The 24,918-nt window shown below is 39.6% G+C and overlaps 1 protein-coding gene across 1 annotated transcript in view; it reads left to right on the plus strand.

The window, feature by feature from the left end:
• GABBR2 (gamma-aminobutyric acid type B receptor subunit 2) overlaps positions 1 to 24,918 on the plus strand; it is a gene marked incomplete at both ends in the record, with an annotated part of 455,829 nt that overhangs the window by 425,795 nt on the left and 5,116 nt on the right. The window contains 4 exons of the mRNA XM_080610768.1: positions 7,444 to 7,668; positions 10,756 to 10,938; positions 13,133 to 13,262; positions 22,086 to 22,203. Coding sequence (XP_080466894.1) covers positions 7,444 to 7,668; positions 10,756 to 10,938; positions 13,133 to 13,262; positions 22,086 to 22,203 — 656 coding nt within the window. The remainder of the gene's footprint in view (positions 1 to 7,443; positions 7,669 to 10,755; positions 10,939 to 13,132; positions 13,263 to 22,085; positions 22,204 to 24,918) is intronic.

Below are 24,918 nucleotides of genomic sequence, written 5' to 3' on the forward strand. Positions count from 1 at the left end.
ATGTTTAACTTCCCTTTCCACTATCTGTATTTTAGAACTTTAATTCATAATCATTTTTATGAATTTCCTCTCTTTAACTTTTGTTGCATTCTGCCTAGTCTTTGGCTAATTTTATTGCTTGTTTGTTTTAAATTGCATAACAACCAAAACAACTTTTGAGTAAGGAAAACTTCTTTACACTTACAGACTTTGGTGCAGATCATTTACAGCACATACCCAAACACCTTTCAGTCGCTTTTTAATTTCTTTAATTAATACATTCTATATGTAGAAAAATTTAATAGTCTCCAGATTATATTAAAATTCCTAATTATTTTCTGAAAATAGCTTTGATTTTTAACACATTTACTTGCATTTTTTCCTAATTCTCTTTGTAGAATCATAGAATCCCAGTTTGGAAGGGAGGGACCTCAAGGTTCATCTGATCCAACCTTTCTTGGCAAAGCATGACCCAGACTAGATGTCCCAGCACCCTGTCCAGCTAAATCTTGAACGTATCCAACCCTGGTGAATCCACCACTTCCCTGGTGAATTCCAATGGCTGATTTTTCTCGTTGTGAAAAATTTTCCTGTGTCCAATTGAGATATTCCCAGGAATAACTTGTACCCATTATACCTCACCATTTCCATGTGACTCCTTGTAAAAAGGGAGTCTCCGTCTTCTCTGTAGCCACCCTTTAAATACTGGCACATGCTGTTGAGCCTTTTTTTATCAAGGCTGAACACAGCTGGTTCTTTCAGACTTACCTCACACGGCAGTTTTCCAGTCCTTTAATCATCTTTGTGGCCCATCTCTGGACCCTCTCCAGTCTGTTCACATCTTTTTTGTATAGCAGGGACCAAAACAGAAAAGTGTTCCAGGCGTGGCTTTCATGACTGAAAAGAGTATTCAGAAGAAGGGACTGTCTCCTTCTCCATTAATCTGCACTATTCCAACTTACATTTTTGGTGGGTTTAGCACCAACCCATCTGTCCCGTCTTACAGTCATTAGAGAGGAAGAGAGTTAAGCTTGGGGTGGTGCAAGACACGGTAGAGGGGGTAGTTTATAGTGGCATCAGATATTTGTATAACTTTAATAAATCATTGACAGTGTTTTAGCATCCAAAACATAAGTTACCATATGGTTTTGTAAGATAATTTTTTCCCTACTATGACCATAAGGAAACCTTAAATATATTCTTGAAATATTGCAGATATTGCAGTATTCCCTTACATGTCTCTTGGCGTCAGTTTTTATATAGCAAAAATAGATTTAAATTATAGCACACTCTTATTTTTATCAGAGATGATCTATCATTTTACGGTGCTGTGATTGTCTGTGGTAATCTTATGCCAGAATAAAGGTAGAGCTATTCCAAATGGATATTTTCTAATAATCAATTGCATATGTCTTTCAAATTAGTTACTATGATGTGTTTCATGACTAAGAAGGATTTTCATGGATGAAAGCCAAATACAGTCTGAATAGAAAGAAGGGAAAATATTTTATTAACCTGTTGATTTGGGAGGCTGAGGTATAATGTGGAAAATTTTGTCTGGGTGCATGCTAACATGTATAGCTTTGTGCAGCTGGGTTTCCATCTTGCCCTGGCCAGGACTATATTAAGTGCCCTGCAGTGTAAAGGACTTTGCCAAGACCTTTAAGAAGAAAGCCCGTCACTCAATAGCTGACTATCATATCTTGCAATTCAAAAATATTTAGCTATTATCCTGATGCTCAATAGAAATATTAAGCTTCCCTTTAGTACTGTCTATCCAGAGCAGTTCTGTGAACATGAACTAAACACACAGCTGACTCATACCAGATCAGAGAGAAAGTGATGATGGCTTGACACCAGATTGTACTGACTGTGAAGATAGGAGACCTACAAGGGTATAGTTTGTCTTTCAGTTTGCTAACCTTACTTGGTGTGCTGGCAATTAAAAAACAAATCACTGCATCTTCCTGAAAACTGCTCAGTATTTTTATGGCCCAATTCTCCAGTGAGCACCTAAAAATCAAAATGTTTTGAAAATTTTCATTGAAAAAAATCTGCAGCTATTTCATTGAAATAAAAATATGCCTGTGATGTTCTGGATTTAATGAATGAACATGAGCAGGCAAACCCATAAGTCCAGCTTCACAGTTACTTCAGACTGAGGGGTCTTTACAGGCCAGAGTCCAGAACTGCCTTTGTTTTAAGGGTGGCAGGATAGGCAGTGTCCCAATAATCTAGCTAGAAAAAATAACAAAAGCCAAGAAACAAACAAAAAAACCCAACAAAACCCAAAATAACAACAACAAACAAAATCTCCAGATATAAGATTCTGAAGTAAAAGCTTGCTTTTGGTCTTTCACGCAGAACAACAAGGCTATAATCCACAGGTCAGCACAGTAAGTGCTATTACAGTACAGTAATGAGTTGCAAAGCTGCAGCCTGGTCCAATGTATAATCTTTCCAAAACCATACGCTCTAGATATTGGCAAGCATGACTTCTGACAAGATTGGAGACTTCTCCTCTGCTATTTTTCTGCTCTTGTCTGATATCCTCAGTATAATTTTCTTTCTTTTTCTTTCTTTCCTAATACTGCTCGCAACCAATGTTCAAAGTATAAGCAGACATGACATTGAAATGAAACAGATAGACAAAATGGTTTAAAGGCAGTACAGGGCAAGAGGGAATATAGGAAGATAAACAGTTTCCTGCGTGTCATCTCACAGTCTATGTGGCCCAATAGCAAGTTAGACATTTGATTGCATTAATGTATGTTGTGGATCAGTAAGCAGTCGTTACTGTGCTTAGCAGTAATTCTGGTGAACAAGATTTAAAATTAACTAGCCAGTAGAGTTTTGAAAAATGGTGTTAAATGCTTTCCAGTAACTCAGCTACAAACATTTCTATTATATTCCCAGCTATCATGGTTTAGTCAGTACAAGATCTAAAAAAAATAAAGTTTGCCTGTTAAACTCTGTTAATGCATATATTGTATTCTCCATAGTCCTGTTATCCCTCTAAGACTTTAATACAGATTCTTCTCAGTGACCAGATTTCTATCTTTAGTCACAGTGGTATAATCCTGTTGTCTTCAGATACTGTTTTCCCCAAATTCATACAATGATTGTCCCACAACCTATTTAGGTTCATTGACAACACAGCCTAAACACACCATATTAACTGCTATAAAGACTATATTCTAAATCAGTGTAGTGTCAAATAGAAGCTGCCTACTTTCAAAGATGAAGCAAACCAATCTTGCCTGTACAATTCACCCCTTCAGAGAAAACCTAAACCAACATTTTATGATGCTTTCTACATCAACAAGATGTGTATTTAGTAGACCAAAATAGGAAAATGTTTGAAGTTAATGACTAACAATGTAGGAAGCCTTCCCAGTTTCATCCTTGATGTGCCCCCAAAGGGACAATCTCTACTCTGGACCTAGGAACTAAATCTCAGGCAAAATTAGGAATTGCACCATGTGGTCAAAACGTGACCCTGTGCAATGGTCATCACCAGCATCATTGTCTTGTATGAAGATGTCTGCTACTGTATTTTGGGGGGAGGGGGGGAGGGAGGCTAAACTGGTAGACATACTCTGAGAAGCCTTTACCAGTTTGAACTCTCCAGGAGCAATAGGAAGAGAGACTGCTGCACTGCAAATCCCAGCAGGAAGCCTTAAATATCAAATAGTCCTTAAATTGCACAGCAATCTCAAGACATAGGTGCCCACAAGCATAATGACGAGCGTGATTTACATATCTGGGGAAGATTAACGTTTAAAGTTTAAGTACCAGGAGTAAAGAGCAGCTGAACTGGGGTACTAAATGTCCATGGTTTGAGCTAGAGCTCATGAGTTTCGTATTCAAAACTTGTCAAGGAATCGTGGAAATCAGGACCTTTCACTAACAACGTCTGTGTCCTATGCCTTAATTAAGCCATTTTACATATTTTCAGGGTTTTTTGCTGTCATAAAAGTCAATCTTTTATTTGTACAGATTGGCTGAGCTTCAGGAAAGTGGAGAATAAGAAGGGCATATGGAGAGAAAGAGAAGTGTCATATTCTCTTGGGAAAGCTCTTTCTCAAAGGAGAAATCTTCCCAACCTCATGGAGCCTTGCAGGCATTTGTAGCAGGCAAAAAAGGAGCACCTCTGCAATCACCAATATCCTGGCAGGAGGTTGCAGAAAACTCAGCTTTTATCCATGTTTGAGTCTCAAAGATGAGCTGTGACTTTTAGAAAAGGAGAGATCTCTTCCTGAGGCAAGCATTTTAACCATAATGCTAATAAAAATTAAAAACAATGCTCTCAGATTTATAGTGCACCACTCTGAGGAAACCCACTTGCTGCAAGAGCCTCTCCCATTCTTTAGTTATCTTGTAAATAAATATCTTCCTTTCATGTGGAAGACACTTAACCATTTTCCATGCTGTTCTCAATTATAAATGAGAATGGGCCAAACTATAACCTCCACAACACTGTTCAAATGATCTTTTTTCCATTATAATTGATATTTTAGATCACTTTATAACTGCCTCAGCAATAAATTCATGCCCATTATTTGTAATAAATGCTGGCCTCATTTAAGTATGTTGGCTGTATTCCCAGAATAATGCTTTTGGAAGGAAATCTGTTCATACTGGGAGAAGGGGGGGAGAGTGAGGGACGACCTGCAACCCTAAAAATCTCATTAATAATTAACTCTAGCAAGAGAAGATAGAAATCTTGCCATAGTTAATCAAGGTCTCAACCTTTTAAAAACATGATCTAGACATACACAGAAGTATTCTTCTTACCCCTCAAAACAGCTCAGCTCAGACCAGCCTGTTTGTCACGTCAGGTGTTGGCAAAGAGTAAGTTTGCAGCACAGCTAAACAGTGAAGGACCAAGAGTGCAGGGAGTGCACAACAGGCAACTGCCGAGTCTGGGAGGAATATGTTTGCATCCTGAAAGAAGGTGTCACTGATGCAGCCAGGTCAATACAGTGGACAATTTGCTTCTGCAGGGCTTGTAATGGAGTCTGTACATTCCCTGCTCCGTCTGTGCACAGTGCCAGACCCAACAGCAGAGGAGTGCCCCCTGCAACCCACTCTTATTGAAAGTATCATCTTGGGTACATGAGAGCTCTCAAAATGTATTAGGGCATGACCTGTTCTCTGGCACAAAGCTACCTAACTTAACAAACAGCTTACCCACCTCAACTGCCTTACTTGAATGGCTCTGAGACTCCTCTCTGCTCCAGCTAGATGTCTACATATGCCTTGGCCTCTCAAGAGCAGCTCCCTCCCATGCTCCACCTGCAACATCCACTACTTTCCTTCCTGCACTTCTTAGGCTACTGGGAAGGGCAGGGGAAGAAGCATGGTGCTGGGGTGAGGTGTGACTTCTAATCCTACTAGAGGTAAAGCAGAAGAGATGGTCCTGCAACAAGGAGGCATGGGAGTGCCCTGGGTAGGAAGGGGGCAGGTTGGGAATGGTGCTGAGGAAGACTTAGGTAAGGACTGCAAGGACAGCTGCTGCTGTTGTTCTGGAAAGGGGCACCCCTGCCTATGTATCATGATAAGGATTGTGGCAGTGATGGCAGCATTGGCAAGTGAGTGATCAAAAGGCTTGCCTAGACTAGGCAGCATCTCCAGCCCGCCACCCTTCATGGGCTTCCATGCCAGCTCCACTCATGAGCATGTGGCAGGGTAACATATGTGGTGTAGGCAAGAGAACGAAATAAGCTTGCAGACAAACTCAGCAATGGGAGGGCAGGGCTGGCAGTTCAGCAGTAAGTCCTGGTTTGAAGTGCCTGGGTGAGTAGGTAGGTGGCTGCAGCCTGCTAGTTTCTGTGGGAGTGCAAAGCAGCTGAATCACAAATGGCTGGGTTTGTTGCCATTGTCAGCTTAGGTAAAAACTAAGCAAATAATCAAGGAAATTTGCAGTTATTAATGTCCGTTTATTACTACACTTGAAAGCACATAAGGGCAAAACTGAGCTTGTACAGGAAACATAAATCTGTCAGTTCCCTACCCTCTTGCACTTGACATAGCAACCAGTGTTCTTCTAGTCCAGGTTATTTGACTTTGACATTTTTCGTATTTTTTCCCAAAGGAGAAAAAAAGAGAAGGTAAATATTTATTAGGCAACTGCAACTAATCCCCAAATGGCATCATCATAAACCTCTAATTTCCTGGATTACAACAGAGGTTGCAGTTGTAGAAAAGAGATTTGCCCACATGGCAGTGGGCAAATGTGATAGTTTGGGAGGAAGGGTACCAAGGCAAATGGGAGTGCACCTTTTTTCTTTCATCTTCTTGTCTGCCATCATAGAATCATAGACTAGTTAGGATTGGAAAGGACCTTAAAATAATCTAGTTCCAGCCAGCCTCTGCCATGGGCAGGGACACCACACACTAAACCATGTCCAGCCTGGCCTTGAACATTGTCAGGGTCCCTACAGTATAATCAGAAAAAGCTAGAAAACACAGAAATGATGTGGTTAGTCTTGGTGATGGTCTCAATCTGTCCTTCCCTTCCTTCCAACATCATCTGCTGTCTGCCATTCTACCCAGGGCACCATATACTCTTAACATGCTTTGCCTAGACTGTAAGCTGGGTTACCTATTTACAACATCTTGAGTTCATTTTGGTTCTACTGCATTGCCAGAATTTCTCTGAGGAATGCAAGAGAAAGAAAATAATTGTTTCCAGCAGCTCATGATGTAGAAAAATCTAATTAAATTTCAAGGGATGCAGACGGCTTCCTGGCACTAAAGACTTTCCCCTGCTGAATTGCAAAAAGCATATTGCAAATAACAAAGGATCTAAAACTTAAAAGTACACCAAATAAAAAAGCAAACAAAAAAAATGCCACAAGGATGTTTTATGCCAGAAATCATTAGACAATTGCAATTGAAAGGCCATTACCAGCTCACACTATAAGAAAAGACATTATAATTTCAGTCTGAACAACTAGGTTGACACTTTCTACACTGTATATTTGTCTCCCACGAGACATATCTTGACACTGTTGTTTATTAATGTAGGTGATAATCATAAAATGAATGACTGGATTGATAAGAGTATATTGAGAACAGCTGCTAAAAATAGCTAAAAGAACAATGCACATTGTGTCTTTACTGGAATCCTTGAAAACAAACAGGAAAGACTGTCTGTAAAAATTACTGAAAGTGTGATATAATGAAGGCCATAGCATTCGGAGGAATCTGAACCACATTCCTATCACAATTAATTCTGAGTTTCACTTTTCTTATGAGAGCAGGAATCTGTCCTAACTGAGCAAAACAAATCACATAGGTTATTAGATATTGGGTAAAAGGTAGGTGTTTATCTCTGTATTGTAATCTCATCTGTATTTGTCACGTTAGAAAACATACCAGTTTTAAACTAATGCTGTTTCTGGATGCCAGCCAATTCTTCTGATAATTATCATCTTTTTTCCTTTTTTACCATTTCAGTTATTTGGGTGTTTCCTAGCCTGGGAGACACGAAATGTCAGCATTCCTGCTTTGAATGACAGCAAGTACATAGGAATGAGCGTATACAACGTGGGAATAATGTGCATTATTGGTGCTGCTGTTTCATTCCTTACTCGGGACCAACCCAATGTGCAGTTCTGCATCGTTGCTTTAGTCATAATATTCTGCAGCACCATTACTCTCTGCCTTGTGTTTGTACCTAAGGTAAGTGAATTTGTTTAGCACGGGTCTGGATTTTTTTCCTTCTGTTTTGTAATTGTGCGTCCAATTGGGTGTATGAATTATTTGCAAGGCAGGAGTCAAGATGCAGATCCTCGCACCTCTGGAATCTGAAAATAAGTTTTCAAAAGAACAGTGATAAAAATGTTGTGACTCTTTACTGGTCCATGTTCAATCATGTATTGAGCAAACTATAGCAAATAAATCTGTTGCTAAATGGCATACCTCGATGATGATTCTAACAGGAGGACCAGGAACTATACATGCAAAAGGAACAAGCTGATAAATTTATCTCAAAGTTTTCCCTCTGAAAGAAATTAGAGGTACAAACTAGCAACAGAAGCTGACTTCTGATCTGCAAAATAGCAAAATAATTCATTCTCCAGGACTGACTAGCCAGGATGTTTTTACAAGTTCTGCAATTCAGGTTTCGAATATTAAAAAGCCGTGCAGACGTACATAGTCAGATTTTTATTCTGTATTTTAGGGAAGAATCACAGCTTCTTTCTAAATTAAGAGTACACTCACAAACACAGCAATGGAGAGTACTTCAAACTACTGCAAAATTTAAGTGTGTAAGCTGCATGAAAATGCATATTAAAATTCTGATGTCAAAAAATACCTCCACAGAATGTCAGAACTCTCTTCAAAGAGAAAATATTATTAGTACTGTGACATGCTCTTCTGCCCCTTTGCTTTCATGCTCCTTTGCCCATCCTTCTTCTCTCTGCCACAGGCTCTGAAATGACTTTTCTGTTTCCTTTTTTAACCCCTTCATCTGCTCTTCTTTTAAACTCCAGTTACCCTGCCCTTATTTTTACCCTCAGTTCTTTCTATTCAAAATACAAGTGTGAACCATAGCCTTCTAGTGTGAAGTTCATCTCTTTCTGTGTATTGTCAGGTTTCCAAATGCTCAGCTATTTTGCATTAAAAATGGTCAATGTATAAGCTACAAAAAAAAAAAAAAAGAAAAAAAAAGAAGAGTTTGATGCAGGAGCTGGAATGCAGCACTTCCAATGCTCATGTGAGTGCTTTCACAGCCGGAGAGTTCTTCTTACACTCGTATATTTTGCCCCACATTTCTTCTCACCATGCTGTGACACAGCAGGATGGCTGGCAAGCACTCTCTCCTTCAGCCTGCTCCAGCACAGGTTTCACAATAGCCTGCCTGGACCCTGCAGAAGATTACACTTGACACCACCCAATTTGTACATCTAGGTAAGATGTCAATGTGACACAGGCACCAAATCTCTCCCCTTAAGAAGTATGTAGTCCATTATTATGATTCTGGAGACAGGGAGATTGCTGGTGCAATCCTAAAGTCTGTGGCTCATCAAGTGTGGGAGATGATAATGAATCTAGGAAGACTACACTTTTCGTTTATTAAACTGCAGCCAGAGAGATGCAAGCAGTAATGTTGTTTTGGGGCAGATGAGCTACTTCTCTGCTACACAGAGTAAAAACGTATTCCTTTTAACTTATCTTCAGCTGCCTCTTGGGCCAGCAGTGCTGGAATTTAATTTTGTCCCACAGCCCTTTTATGAATCTGACTAGGTAACTATTCAATAAGGTAAGCAAACTAAGGAACGAAACACGGCATTTTCCCCTTTCTTCTTGTCGGCTCTACTAAGCTTACTTACTTATAACATGGCAGTTACTGTACTTCTCCAGTTAAACGTTCACCTCATTCACTGATGTGAATTGTTCAGCACCAAATTCCTCAGAAAAATGTGGGGAAAATCCCGTAGTAGAGTAAGATAGATCAGAGGAAAAATATCCATTGCTTTTTCCATTTAAGGTATCCTCAAATACAAATGATAGCCATTATACTGTGTCTTACTTACAGTAGCTGAGTAACTGTAGATATTCTTATTGTCTGATCAAAAAAATGTCCAAATATTTTTTAAACTATTACAGATTTCTGGGTTTGAGGATATCTTGCAGAAGTGATCTGCAGAATTCAAATACATTATATATATTTTTCTGGTTAGAAGTCAATTAGGTCTAATTACCTTTTTAAGGGCCAACGTGCCTATAGTATTTTTCAGGAGAATCATTACTTCACTACTTGATCAAAAGTTAGGTCCTTATTTCATGCCACTGCAGATGCAGAGCAGTTTCATGCTCTGAGGAACAAGAGGAACCAATTCCAAAGTGGGGCTATACCACATAATCTGGCTGTGCTTACAGAAAGATTGTCCCATCTCTCTTTCCAGAAAACTCCACACGTTTGGATTTATAATGCCATGCCTATGCTCTCAGGGAAGGGAGCTCCTTCAGCTTTGCCTGCATATAAATATATATGTACACTGCTTGACAAGTAATGATAATTCTGTATTCTCTAGAGTAATCTGAGAAACTCTCTCCCCCTTGCCAAACAGCTAGTAGCTTTTTTTCCTTCATGTAGAGGTAATATTTTCACATTGTCACTGAGTGTTAAATCTTACTTATATTTGCTTAAATTAAATACGTTTAAGGTTAACCTTAGATGACTTGTTTAATTTATAAGAACAGATTTGGTTTATTTTGGGTCAATAAAACCTAATTAAGTTTCTGTTATCTCCAGAGTGCAATCTCCCATAAATTCTTTTGGTTAATACTCCTGCTTCATGCCTTTCTCTGCTTGAGCATTACATGTAACAGCAGGAAAGGAGAAATTTCAGATGAAACTGCTTGGGAAGAGGTGGTATTGGTGGGGGATTTTTTTTTCCTAAAGAAGGAATATATCTTTTGAATGTATAAAGATTTCAAAGAAGGTGAAAAAAATGCTTGATGAAATATTAAAACATATTTTAAATGCAATGAAAATAATTCAAATATATTTAAAATTATTTTTCTTAATTTTTTTAACACTTCCCTTTGCAAAATCATTTTAGTTCAACCTATTCTGTAAAGTTACTCAGAAATTGTCTCAAGTACTGTATATGGCAAGCAGAGCTCACTTTCCAGAATTTTGTACTTGAAAGTCAGAAAGGAACTCTTTGTTTGCCTTTCAATAATTTGAGCTACAAAAGAAATAGCTGCAAAAATAAAACTGTGGACGGGATTTCTTAAGGCTTTTCAACCTTTCAGCTCATTACACTAAGGACAAATCCAGATGCAGCCACACAGAACAGACGATTTCAGTTCACTCAAAATCAAAAGAAAGAAGATTCAAAAACATCAACATCAGTCACCAGCGTCAACCAGGCCAGCACATCTCGACTAGAAGGACTGCAGTCAGAGAACCACCGCTTGAGAATGAAAATTACAGAGGTATTGTTTAGTGTATATATTGCCCAGGCTTTTTTTTTTTTTAATTATTGTTTTTCATTACAATTCTACAATCTGCTTAAATGTTGACTACTTTTTAGAGGAATAAAATTGTTTCTCAACAGAAAGATACTGAAATAATAAGAAGCAGATGATTTATATGAATAACTAATTAATACAGCAGATACTTGGCAGGTATGATAAAATGAAAATGCACCTTGGCAAATTAAAATGAAACTTTCCCTATTTATTTGTAACAGGCAAATTACCCTGCTGTTCCACATGGATGTGCTGAGCACCATAGAGCAATAGCTCTAGAAGTATAACCTTTACATGCAAGTGTAAACTTAAGAGTTATCTTTGTTCCTGTTTATGGCTGAGCTCAGAGACTGCTGTTGCTGTTACTTGTCAACCTCTTTGAGAGTTCACTCAATAACTTGCTAGACAGATTTTTACATCTACCACAAAACAGAATTACGTATTTTCTTAAGGTGGAAAAAGCCTTTACGGTCATGTAAGCTGATCCTTTTGGCACAAAAGCTGTGAAGTTTCTTCAGTCTCTACCGAGAGAAAGGCTAAGTACATCGGGTGCATGAATTCCAATGGCGCTATAACATGTATATTTTTAATTATATCCATCCTTGCTCAGGACCTCAAACGATGATAAATCCGCCTTGAATACTGCCCATTTTGTGAGACAAGATAACCATAACTGATCTATATCTTACAAAAAATTAACCTGCTCTTGCCTAGTTCATGAAGTATTCTTATACATTGAAGAAAAGGTATTTTATTGCAACCATTACTTCTTTATCTGGATATTAACTAACAATTGCCTAAGTAACCAAAAGATGTTTACTCAGACTAACAAAGACCCCAAAACCAAAAGTTCTCTCTGTCTTGTTAAAGAAATTTAGTTCAGCTTTGCCAGTTCCCTTTCGTGTGAGAGTCTTGCAGTTTCTAATGAAGGCTCAGCTGGCTACTGGCTATTTCACTTTCTTTACCCTACTGTATTTTTTTTTGCTACTAAGTCTCTTAACTCACAAGATTTCAGCCTGTGTCTTGCAAGGCTCCCAGGTAAGTCTGGTCAGGTCAACTGAACCATATTAGTGCACTACTGATCTTTGTAGACTTTGCTTAAATAGATTAAATACCCAGCACCAGTAGGTCCAAATAAGTGTTTCATTGTCAAGGAGATTTGGAGCATGCTTTACTGTGGGCTGGCAGCTACATCTCTGGCTTATCTACCTTAAGTTGCTATGTCCCAGTTCCATAAGGAATCAGTGTAAATTTAAATTCAGCACTTTTAAAATTCAGATAAGCCAGTAGTGAGTGAGATATACTCTGAACACCACATCCTGTACAACTGTTCACAGAGAGCATCCCAAAACACCATTATGATGCTTGTATCTGGTTATTTTCTACTAGAGCTGTAGCCAATTGAATACAAGTTAGCCTTTTTTGTTTCTTCCCCCATGTCTTATTTCCATTTTTCTAACTCTTTGAAAATTATGCTTGCAACAGCAGTTTAGTGCTAACTAGCAGATAACGCAGTTTAAGACACAAGATATAAAACATGGGGTAGTTTTCAAATCGAAAACTAAAAACTGTGAGTTGGATTTTTCTTCAAAATTTCACACACACAGAGGCACAAGCAAAGAAAGTCGAACAGGGCTCTGTCTCTCTAAGGTAAAAGGAGTGAAAATAAACCTTTAGGAAAACAAAATATTCCTGTAGAGTTGACTGCAGTCACTCACATGGCTGGACATGCCCCTGATGCTGTAGTTCACTTATATTCTCCTGTATGATCAATAATTTGACTCAACAAAATGGTAATGTCTATGCATGCCACATTTGTAAGCATAAATAATAGATAGTTGAGAGGTTTTCAGTCTGGGCTTTCTAATGCCCATTTCTTTCTCATTCTTCACTACATCTGAATTGTTTAAACTGTCATCTACAGAAGCTTATTCTTCTTATGTCCTGTGTGCAATATCACAACTGAATTCAGTTTGTTAGTTGTAATATGATTTATAGAAGTAGTGTTGTAGTGCTATAAGAAAGGTGTATTTGGCACAGTGTGGAAATTGCGTTACCACCTGCCTTCCAGTCTAATTACAGAAAGCCATGAAGTCATTGCAGATACCTGAAGTGTAGACTTGAATTTTTAGGGATTCATATTCATTCTCTTTTGCAGCTGGACAAAGACTTGGAAGAGGTCACAATGCAACTTCAGGACACTCCTGAGAAAACAACATACATTAAGCAGAACCACTATCAAGATCTTAATGACATTCTTAGTATACGGAACTTTACAGACAGTAAAGGTGAGAGTTAGTAAAACCCACTTAACTCACCCAGATTTTGAATAGCAGTTTCATCAGATTAGTTCCTGAGCACTTAGACCTTAGTAAGCCAGAGCTTTAAATATTTTGGTTGTGTTGCAGAAAGCATGCAGATTCACGTAATAAGCTATATGGTACCCACTGAGTTGTTATTTCTCTGAACGTTTTCTTCTATTGTATGCCCTGTGTGTGTAATACACATGGTAAAGTGGAAAACTTACAAAAGTGTACTTGTGTTCAGAAGTTTTCTTTGCTGTCTGGAGGGAGGAAAGTCACAGAATGTTTCAGCCCAGTTTAATATGTGCTTGTCTGAGTAGGGTCTCAAATCCTGCTTTTGGACACTGCTAACAAGCACATAGAAGAGAAGCATGTAAATATTTCAGTGATGATTTGGACTCTAAATGTAGAATTGAAGGCACTCATGTATGAAAATTCTTCCCTAGGAATTGATAAAAAAGGATTTCATGATCACTGTAATATTCCTAAGTTGTTTCTACTGTGTCTCTTGCATTGCTCCCTAAAGAAATACATGTGAAAAAATTGCTTCCATTAAGGCTATTTTGCTTTTGGGAAGTAATAAGATCTGGTGCATAGTGCAATAAAGTGGAAGCCAGGACACCCAGCTTCCATTTCTGACTCTAGAATGTATCTACTTTGTGACTTTTGGCAAATGACTTTGTACAGATGAATATTACTATAGTGTGTGAAAAACTAGTTGCTCTGTGTTGGGAAGTCGTAGACTTACATGTCTGTTGCAATGAGAGGCTCAGGCTTCCTGTTGATGTGGCAGCATAAGCTTGGTTGAGTAGAACAGAAGTTCCTCCTGTAAATATAGTTGCTGAAGAATAATTTTAGAACAACAGCAATGGTTCACATATGCTTTTGAAGCCTATTGAAGTTTTGGTTGGATAAGGTTACTTTTTCATGCGCCTTTTGTTTCAGCTTGGGTATACAATTGGTTGTGTAACTTGTGAGGAAAAAAAAAAAAGGAAGAGCTCCATAGAGTTCCCAGTGTCCTTTTTAAAATTAAAAAACAGAAGGGGAGAAAGGAGGAAGAGGAAAACGTAAATAGCTGCTGGAGGCGTGTGATTATTGGGCTGAGATCAGCAGCAAGAACTAACATCAGTGAGTGGGATGAGGCAGTTTTACCAAGTGTTTGAAAGGAACACATAGAATGTTCCACTCATGTCAGATGCTCCAGGAAAAATGGTAAATCATGAATAATGTTTCAAGCAAAAAAGATACAGTACATTGTGCCAAATGCCCATCTGAGTTTGGGTTGGAGAAACAAAAATTATTCTCAAGAGATACAACGGGTATAAATTTAGGATGGGATGCTTCCCACAGCAGGTTGCACTCCATTAGCAGTAAGATGCTGGCAAACAAATCAAGGAGAAAATATAACCTTTCTGCACTCACTTGTGGCTATATCTACAAAAGACATTGATGCCTAACTGCTGCTTTAAGCAGCAGAATCCAAGGTTGTCCGTGTTCCTATTTTCCCTCAGTACAGTTCCTCAAATTCTATATTTCTGCTGCGAGGTATATATTTAAAATCACCTGTAAGTACTAAGCCCTAATGTACAGAGTAGCTTGCAACTATGCATTATCAGGCTTTACAGGGTAGATATTCTTCTGCACGCTGAAGTCACGGGGCACAGTTTTCTGAATGGGCCTACTACATAAAGCTCCAAACAAAAGAGGGAGGTGAAGAAGGACTTTTTTCCTTGGCCCTCTTTATACTGGACAGGTTAGAGCATCTATTAATCTTGGAATGAGGAAGAACCTGGATCCTAGTTTGCAGAAGGTAGTTGAATCTTGGTCCCACACTGGGTGGTGAATGCCCCAAGCATGAGCATTATGAAGTATTCTGATCCTGACTCAAGTGATATCAAATATTCATACGTCCAGGCTCTGAGCCACCATGTCCCCAACCCTTGCTAGCCTTTTTCCGTCCCTCCATTTCCATTTCTTCTGCCTCATGTTCTCTCTCTCTCCTTATTTCCCCGTCCCTAAGCTACATGTCTGAATCTGCTATTTCTCTCATTGCATCCATTCCCAATAGTCAACCTCTGTGCTTAATTTAAATTTGCCATTCCAATCAAAATAACAAGGCTTTGGAGAATTCATGCTGCTGACTCACTGCTGCTTCTGTGCAGATGCAAACAGACATCACATAAATGGTACTTAAAAAAATTCCTGCCCTTACGGCTATAGGAAAGCTAACTCTGACTGACATAATTATGCTTTCTGTAGCTATGTATTTCATGTAACTTTCTGTAAATGAAAGTACAGAACCTTGAAATTATGCGTCCTTGATGGTACTTGAGCAAAGTGTTGGAACTGTGAATAATTAGCATGACCTCTGGAAATGACCAAGTCTCTCACCTCCACCGTGCAGCTGAGGAAGCCAGTCCAGCATTCTTAAGGTGATGACAAGGTTTGTGCCTACCTTAGACCTCGTAAAAAAACGTGAGCTGAGAGAGTGGGAGTAGGATGGAGAAGAGAGATGCTAAAAATAGCAGCTGACTTGAAGCTAAAAATCATAGCAGATCATTTGCCACATTTGTATTGTGGACATGGATGAATCCTGTCAGTCTCCTTTATAAAATGTCTTGCTGTTCTTAAGGAGTTCATATAGACAATTTCACGTAGTGTATTCCATTGTTATTGCTTACACAAATTCACTGCACTTCAGAGAACTGATAATAACACTGGACTTCTGCAATGCATCTCAAACAAGTCCTAATAAAACTTTAGTGTCATAGTACACTTCAGTGGGCTTCTCATCTGTAAAAATTGTCCAGAGTTAAAATTACTAACTTTTAAAGCCAAGTGCCAGAGGAGGTTATTTGAATTTTCCCCTTTCTTTCCCACCACCCTTATTTGCATCAAATATGGATTTAAGATACAAAATTTAAATTACTTTAACCAAAATAGGCAGACACAGCTGTTTACTCCTATAACTGCCTGACCTCAGGCAAGGTTTGCTAACTTTGGGATTCCTGGTTAGTTATTAACAGCAACAGCTCCTGGTGTAGCCCAGGAGGTCTTTGCCAACACAGGGACTTCTTTATGGCTCATTCCAGTAGATCTCATTTAAAGTCAGATATTATCAGAATCACTCATCTCTTGTTCACAAACCTCTAATGTCCCTGAGACACCTATAGCAATTGGCTATGTAAGAAAAGCAATTAGGAAAATGTGGCTTGTAGTTTATGGTTTGATTGCTTACTTTTTAATGCAGGCTTTTTGTCTGCACTGCTAGACAGCTCTGTGTGGTCAAGCAGTTCCCAGCGAGCTCCATGGACTGCAGCTCTGGGACCTCAATCAAGTGGCTTCCTCAGCTGAATTTAAAAGAGCATCACTCTAACTTCTAATACATTCCTCAGATGATGTTAAGTCACTGTGTCTGCTAGTGACCTCAGCTCTGTGCACAGTGCAACATGAACTTCTCCCCTGGCATTTGTGGAATCTGGTTGCTTTGCTGGAGCAGCAGGGCTGTATTACAGCCTGGGTTTGAGGCAGCGATGGGCTGTGGGTGAGACCAACACTTGGTTCGGGCAGTTCTGTAACTGGCAGTGCCGTTCAGCAAAAAGAGCCAAGCTTGGAGACACGGCTGAGTTTTCCAGGCTAACATTTGGAAAAAGGAGGACAAACGCTTGTAACTGTGATGCTGTGTAAAGAGGAAGGTTGTGCTGCACAGCTCCAGGGAAGAAATGCCCTGGCACAGGCACAAACCAGAGCTTCCCAAAAGGGCTCCCTGCACTCACATAGCTGGTGTGCCAGAAGCAGGAGAGACTTTGTGAAGGTAGAAGTTATTTCTACTGTGCAAGTCCTTGCAGAGATAAAAGTTGAAAAAATACAAAGAGAATTTCCTATGTGGTTGGGGGGCGGGGAGGGAGAGAGAGGTTGGATAATTTTGCTGTGCTTGGAATCGTACAATCGTACTCCATTTGACTTCTATTTGACATTTTATTATATGAAATTATTTCTACATGAATGATTCATAGATTGCAAGGGGTTCATATAAAGCCAAGCTCAGAAGAAATCCTGCAGAAGAATCTCCATTTATTTCTACCTTTGACAGTACATTTCAGAGTAGCGCATTAGGGAAATTAATGAATGACAGCCATCATATGGAAAGTACATAAGAAACAAGAGGCAGCCTTGCAATAGTCCCCACTTATGGACAAACCCTTTTCTCAGGTTCTCTCTCTGCAGGCACCCTTGCTTGCTCAGAAAGCTTTTTCTGTTCTGAGCCTGAAGACAGCCTTTACTCATTGCTGTAAATGGACTGGGAGCATTCATTTACATGTCAGATATGCCTACATACTGTCAGTTGTCACCCCACTCCAATGTTTTCTAGTGTTAGTTTTTCCCCATGGAAAAGCAGCTCAAAGGAAAACAGATTTCAAAGGCATGTTGCTCATAAACGTCAAGCAAAACAGAGTTCATCTGTGACAGAGGGGAGAAATATTCCTTCTATGAAGTTAGTGTGATTCAAGCATTAAACCTGAGATTGAAACCACAGATTCAAAGGAAAGGCTTTCAGAAATAACCCCTTTAAAGGAACACTGTTTTAAGGAAAAGATATAGTTCATTATATGCCTTGTACATAGAAATATATAGAGATACGTTCACTAGTTTCTATGAAGCCTAGCAAATGGATTCCCAATCTGAAATTGGAGCTTGTTTCTAGTTCAACAGGGAAACCAAACTGCCAGAGGTTCAGTGCCTGCCCTTCTTTGCACAGAATAAATCTCTAGTAAAGGGAGTTTCTTCTGATTTAAAGTAGCATAAATCAGAGGAGAATCTTGCTGGCTTTTCTTTTAAAAACTCTTCCTTTCAAAACATAGCAATCAAATGTCATGATTTAGACTGCCTGGTGCTATGAGCTTAGTTCAGGAGACTTTTTCTGATATACCCAGCAGACAGTGTGATCCTTTTAGTCTTTCCTTTCATTTTAATTTTTCCTGGCTAGTCATGTTTCCCAGTCCAAACAGAACTGTGAAAAATTACAGCAGATTTTAACAATCTACCTCTAGCTTTAAAGTTTCCAGAGTTCTTGAGTAAATCAGCAAGGTTATCTCTGCCACCTCTTATAAGTCATTATTAAACCACATTTGCTTCTTTGTGGAGCATAAAATATGCTTTCTAGCAGAGAGAAAACGACAGTGGAATTGCAGGATGCAGGGCAAAAAGGAGTTTTGCCATCCAGTTGTAAGCCATGGGAGGAATATTGCCACTAAAACGTAATGATGAAGATGTTTAATAAAGCTGCAGTGTACGAAGAGCAACAAAACACACTTTTAGTTAAAGAAATAGAGTTTCTAAAATCTAGGAAGAAATAGCAGCAGTGGTAGTCACCTGGTGTTTTCTGCCTGCAGCTGAAAAGGCATTAAAATGCACAGTGCATTTAAGCCAGCCCAGGTAATTTTGACAGCACCAGGTTGCTGGGTGATTATACGTACAGCAGGTCTGAAACGAGCATCACCCCTGGCAGAGGGAGAGGCAAGCAGCTGGGAACAGTGACCTCCTCACTGAGCCTCCCCACAGCCAGCATCAGATGTGCTCTTTCAGCTCAGAGCTTTGTAATTGGAAATTGTTTCTCTGCTGCAGGTAGGCAAAGGTCCTGAGCCAAAGCCTTCTGGCTCTCACTGACAATTGGGCAGCAGGCTTTGTTTTCTAATGAACCCATCAGTGAGCGTCATGCAAGGCCCTTGAGATCCGTTTGCCTTTTTTTCCCAACAGTTTTCCAAATAGAAAGTGCTCCGGCATCACTTATCTAGACTTCTGAGCTCCGGATTGAGGTCTATGAAGGTGACAACTACTTAGAAAGTGCTTCTGGCTAATGTAAATTCAATTTTGAAGGGAGCTAGATAGATCATCACAGTGCAACTTGTTCAGTCGCATCTGTAGTGGCAGACACTAGGCTAAGAACGAAGAGCATTTTTCAAGTGGCATACTTAGTGGACGGAGAAAGAAAAGATGTGGAAGTACCAAAAGCAGTGCTACACTTTCCAGGGGAAGCTGGGAACTCAAATGTTTACTGGTACCCTTAATTTATTTTCTGTCAGTTGTTCATGTATATAAAATCAGTTTCCTGAAGTTTTTGAAGTGCCTATGGTAATAGCGTTTTTTTCTTTAAGCTCCAGCTCCTGGAAGCATATGACTTAGTGAGAATTTTGTTCTCCATTATTTAAATGAAAGGTAAATGAAAAACAAAAAAAAGAAGAAATAAAGATATCCTTGTTTCCATAGCTGCAGAATAAAAATCTAACAACTCTTCTCCCAAAAAGCTTAACAAATAAGAATTGCCCAAATTTTTTGTATTTTGAAAGAAGCAGAGGGAAAAGAAAAAAAAATCTCAACATTGTGGCAGGTTTTATGTAGATTTTGTCTGTATTTTATACATATACATTAAAACTTGTATATAGTAACTTTACATACAGAAATTTATGCAGTGTATTAAGGGAGAGTCATCTGCAAGAGTGGTAGGAAAGGGTCTATTAAGAATAACACACAGTGACATATGGGCAGTTGGTGTTGAGGGGTGAGTAGGCAGAGAATATATGATTACTGCTCTACTTTAAACTAAATCCCCCACCTTTTTGACAGGGACCACCTCCTTCTCTCTCTCACAGTATAAAGAAACCCCTTTAGGAGCGTACAACACAGATATGAAATAACATACTTCAGAAGCCAAACAGTTGCATATTCCCATCATTGGATGAAGATTTGTATCCTCAGTGGCTTTGTAAAAGATTAAATCACTTATCTTGGCCAAAGGAGTTGGAACCCTAAAATAGTTAAATAATATACATTTCCATCCCTAATTACAAGGATTACTCAAATTTTAACTTTGGTCTATATCGAAAAGTCAGCAGTTTTCATTGTCAGCTTAGATCAGCTCAGGGCTGAATGTTGGTTTTAATCATGGAAGTAAAAAGTGTTCTTTTCTACGTGTCTGTTTATAGACATCACAAGGCTTTTATGCAAATGTCAAGCTTAATATACATAGAAATGTGATATATGGAAAATAAAAACTTGTGACAGCAAATGCCACACCAGCAAACTTCAGCCTGCCCTGAGATGATAGACTTGCTTATGTTAGCCGCTGTCAGGTGTGACACTTTGCTGTCCTCCCTTCACATCTAAACCATCACTGAATCCTGTTGTATCATCTTTTTAAGCATTCTTTGTGCTACAACTGAATTCTTTAGCTCTCTTTTACTGACATTTTCTTGCCCCAACAGAAGAAGCTTCATGTGTTCTGGATGCCTCCCTTCTCAGACCCTTCACTTCCATGCAACATAAGTGAAAAATAATCCCTCCTGCTCTTCTGAGCTATAGACGTCCCCATGCCTGCACATTTTTGCATCCTCACCTGTTTACTTGTTTCCAGGCTGCTTGTTAGATTTTTAACAGCAGAAAGTGAATGCTACAAAATAATGCCAGTGATGACCATGCTGGGAGGGCAATTATACATATTGGAGTTTGCCCTCAAAACATTTCTGTTTCTGCTTCCAGCTTCTTTCCTTGTTCTTTGTCTCTACTGCTTGTTTTGTCCCACCAGTGCTTGTTGATAACGTATATATTCCTAGCATGCTGGGACCTAAGCATTATTTGAGGCTTCTGAGCGTTAGTAGAACAGAAAACCAGCTTAAGCCTTCAATGCACACTGGGGTTTTTTATGCTATTTTCATTTTCTCTATGCTATTTTCTGTCTTTTCCTCCTTATACCCATCTTTTGCATTCAAATCCTCCAGTGTCCTTTTCAAGAATTTACCTTCAAGTCCTCGTCCATGCTGCCTTAGTGCCTGCAGCAATCACTGTTTCTTTGTGTGTGTGGCAAACAACTGCCTGTGATGGATTTGGAGCTGCTCTCTAATTATTTATGAAAACTGTGCACTGTCCTCATTACTCAGATGTTTTCCATATGACTTTATTTGGCTTAACACAGGAGGAGACTTTGGAAAAGCAGGCAGGAACAGAAGGGATCCCTGGTGAAGGCAGACTTCTTAAAATGGCTGTGTTCATCCATGTTTCCCAGGGGGACCAATGCCACAGGGTTCAGCGCAGCTAGCCTGGGACTCCTGGGACACCCAGGGGAAACAAATGAAGCTACCTACAGGGAAAATTATTATCTTCTGTATTATCACTATGCAGAAATGAGAGCAGCAGGGGAAAGCTTAATGAAATCACTAGCTGTCCTTCCTGCAGGCAGCCTATGGACCACTGCAACTGATACGAATCATATTTCCATGCTAAATGATAGCAGATAGTTAAATGACGGCACTTAAATGCTTATGAGATTGCAAGAGTGCCAAGGTTTTATACGTCAATGAGATTGTAGTTTTTCTAGGAAAACACTAAAATAAGAGGTTTTCTTCATGAGAAAAGGTAACAATGTTTGAGTGCAAGTTAATATGATGCTGCAGTTACATTATTTTTTTAAGCAACCTCGAATGGGTAAGAAAGCATGATAGAACTACACAGAGATGAGCAACAAGGTTTGGTTTGTGTCTGGTTTTTTTGAAGTGGGGTGGGGGAGAGCAAATGAAGGGCGAAAGAGGTTTTGTCCCTTTTCTGTTTCCCCATAGTATCTCCTATGAAGGAGAACATCATCAAAAACATAAGAGTACCAAAGACTCACAGGGAAACCTGACTCTGTATTGGAATATAGGCATAAAGAGCTTATGTCATGGCATTATTAGCATCTGTGAAATTTTAAGGTGAAGCAATTTAAAAATGGTGTCACTCAGTCACAGTAAGGTAAAATTGAATGTGTTGTCCATCCAGATGGTGAGAAAGCCATTTTGAAAAATCATCTTGATCAAAATCCACCAGCACAATGGGGCTCATCAGACCCTTCCAGAACAAGCAAAGATCCTATAGAAGACATCAACTCTCCAGAACAGTAAGTATACACCATTACATACTGGTACAGAAAGAGGCATTCCTTTCTCAGAAAGAAATGCACGCTCTCATCATACCTGTGCTCGGACATGTGTGCTTTCTGCTGTTTTAGCCATAAATTCCCTCCTGGACACCATTTGTCTGGCTGATGTTAATTTAAATTATTACATTTCATCAAAACCCCTATTACTCTTTCGTGAATTTTTATGGGAAGACCTTCGCTGTAAACGTTTTCAGCCAGCACCAGCTACACAGAAAGCCTGGACCATCAGCAACAGATGTGGATGGCAACTTCTGAGGCACCAGTGTTGTACTGTGATGCCTCCATGCCACCAGCTTACCATCCCCACCAAATGTAAAAGACATCAAGGGCACTAGATCCTAAGGTGCCCCAAAAGGCAGACTAGCATAATTCTTTTCTCTTGTTAGAAACATCCATAACACGATGTCTAAAGATATGTGTGCATGTGTGCCATGGCTATTATCCAAAGTTCAAGTCTTTTCACACACCAGCTAGAGGAGTTCATGGTGTACATAGCCATTTTGTTCTCTTTCAATCTTAAACTAGCTGCGAAATAAAACAGTCTGAGGGCTTTTCAATGTTGCCATAGCAGCTGGTACTGAGTTTTGGCACAGGAAAGCCTGCACCAAGTAGTTTCCCTTAGAAACAATGCTGCGGCTACAAGGAGAGGATGGCACAAAGCACTTGCTAGTTTCATAAAGAGAAAAGAGTCTTATGGTATCAGCTTTTCCCTCCAGGAACCTGTACAATAAAATCACACACTACCCTCCTCCAGCTCAACAGGGCCTTCTGTGGGCCAGAGCTCAGGGAAGCACCATGCTCATTTGTCCTTGGATCAGCCATTTCCCCATGGCAGCCTAGTTACCCAGGTACCACTTCATCAGGTTCTGGGCTAACAGCTGTCAAACTCCTGTTTTGTACACAGGCATCTTAAAAGTTAATTTAAAACCACAATAAATTAAACAAACTACAAGGCTGAGTCACGTGTTACATCAGTGACAGCAAACCTGATTGCAGATAGCAGTTACTGCCTTGTACTACCTGGTGCAGAAAAACACATGGGTTTCTCACTTTGTCCTTGCACTCAAAATTATCCCTAATCCAAACATGCACGAGATCTAATACACACACAAGTGCACATGTATGCACCAAAAAAAAAAAAAAAAAAAAAGCCCCTATTAGCTGAAATAACTGGTTATTTCACAGAACCAGGGCTCTCACTGAGAAAGCTCTCGTGACTTTACGGGGTCAGCAGAGTGCTTTAATGCATAGCTATTAGAGGTCTGTCTTTTTGCAGCACCATTTGTCAGAAATAATGTAGTGTGAATGCAGGCTCATCCGCACGTGACCCTCTTACATTAAGAGAGATGCTAAGAAAAACACAGACACTTAGATAGTTCAGTTGTCCCAATACAGATTTAATACAGAAGAAAAAAAACCCCAACATTTACCAATGACAGAACTTCCTCTAGGCTAGTGGTAACTGAGGGGAAAACTGAGATTTCCTAAAGGTCTTAAAGAGCAGGTCAGTACAAATCTGAATGGTCACTGACATTTGTGGAAAGCAATTAATAAAGTCCTGTAAATCAAACCTGTGTCATTCAGCACTTGCACAGTTGTGACTGTGCCAGGTCCAAGGGTCAGTATCTCCCCTGAGGATGAGCTGGTAATTTGGATACCACAGCCACACCACGCAGGCACAGTGGAACTGCCAGAGGCGAGAATTGTAGCCATCTTCAAGACTAGGGTTTTGTGATTCCCTCTCTTTGACAAAAGGTTGCCTCTTTCCAAACTTCGAGATCTTTAAGAATATCGTCCTTGCAAGACATATTTTCAACTTGCCTGGCAGCACTTCTGTCCTTCCACAGCTATTAAATATAACATTTTTGTCAAGAAACAAACAAACACACAAAAAAAATGTTAAAGACAAGCTGTAGTTTGTGCTTTCTCATTTCACTGCATGCATAGGACATGCACATGGCAATACATGATGCTATATCGGGGCAGAGGTATTTGAAAAACATTTATTTTCTGCTACAAGAAACCACTGATGAGATCCATTGGCATGTGGGGGGGACTTAAACAACTTACCTATAGCTTACCTAACTCTGCCTTCTTTCAGTTTAAAGCCATTCCCCCTTGTTCTACCGCTACATGCCCTTGTAGTCATCTCAGTCAGAATGTGAAAAGCATTTGGTTTGTTCTTGGCTCAGATTTAGAACCCTGATCTATGAAAAATGCAGTCTGTATCATGGTAAGACAGACTTAGAGCATGAATATAGATGATTCACAATTCCCTTTGCCTCTAGCTCCCTTTCCTGCTGGGCAGGACCCAGTAGGTTATCCATGTGGCATGTAAAATATGCCGTACCCAAGTCAGACCATCAGATACAAGGAGCGAAAAGTTGGGGCTGGCTGTTTTCTTTCCTGTTCACACCAACTACACAATGTAAATTAACACTTCCTCTGGTAGGCAAAGCAGTGTTGGTGCACAGGCTCAAGCCCTGCACTTTGATTTTCCATGGCGCTTGTTAGCATACTGCCTAGCACAGTTGTATCAACTTGGGCTCTCCTGGGTAATGCTCAGGCTCAACCTGGTATTCAGAAACCCTGTTTGGGTAGCTTAGTTGCATGGATGGAAGCAGCACCATGCCAGTTCATCTCAAGTCTAGACAGCAGCTTGAACCAGTTTAG

Source organism: Psittacula echo (genome assembly GCF_963264785.1).
Source record: "Psittacula echo genome assembly, chromosome: 2".
Classification (NCBI taxonomy): domain Eukaryota; kingdom Metazoa; phylum Chordata; class Aves; order Psittaciformes; family Psittacidae; genus Psittacula; species Psittacula echo.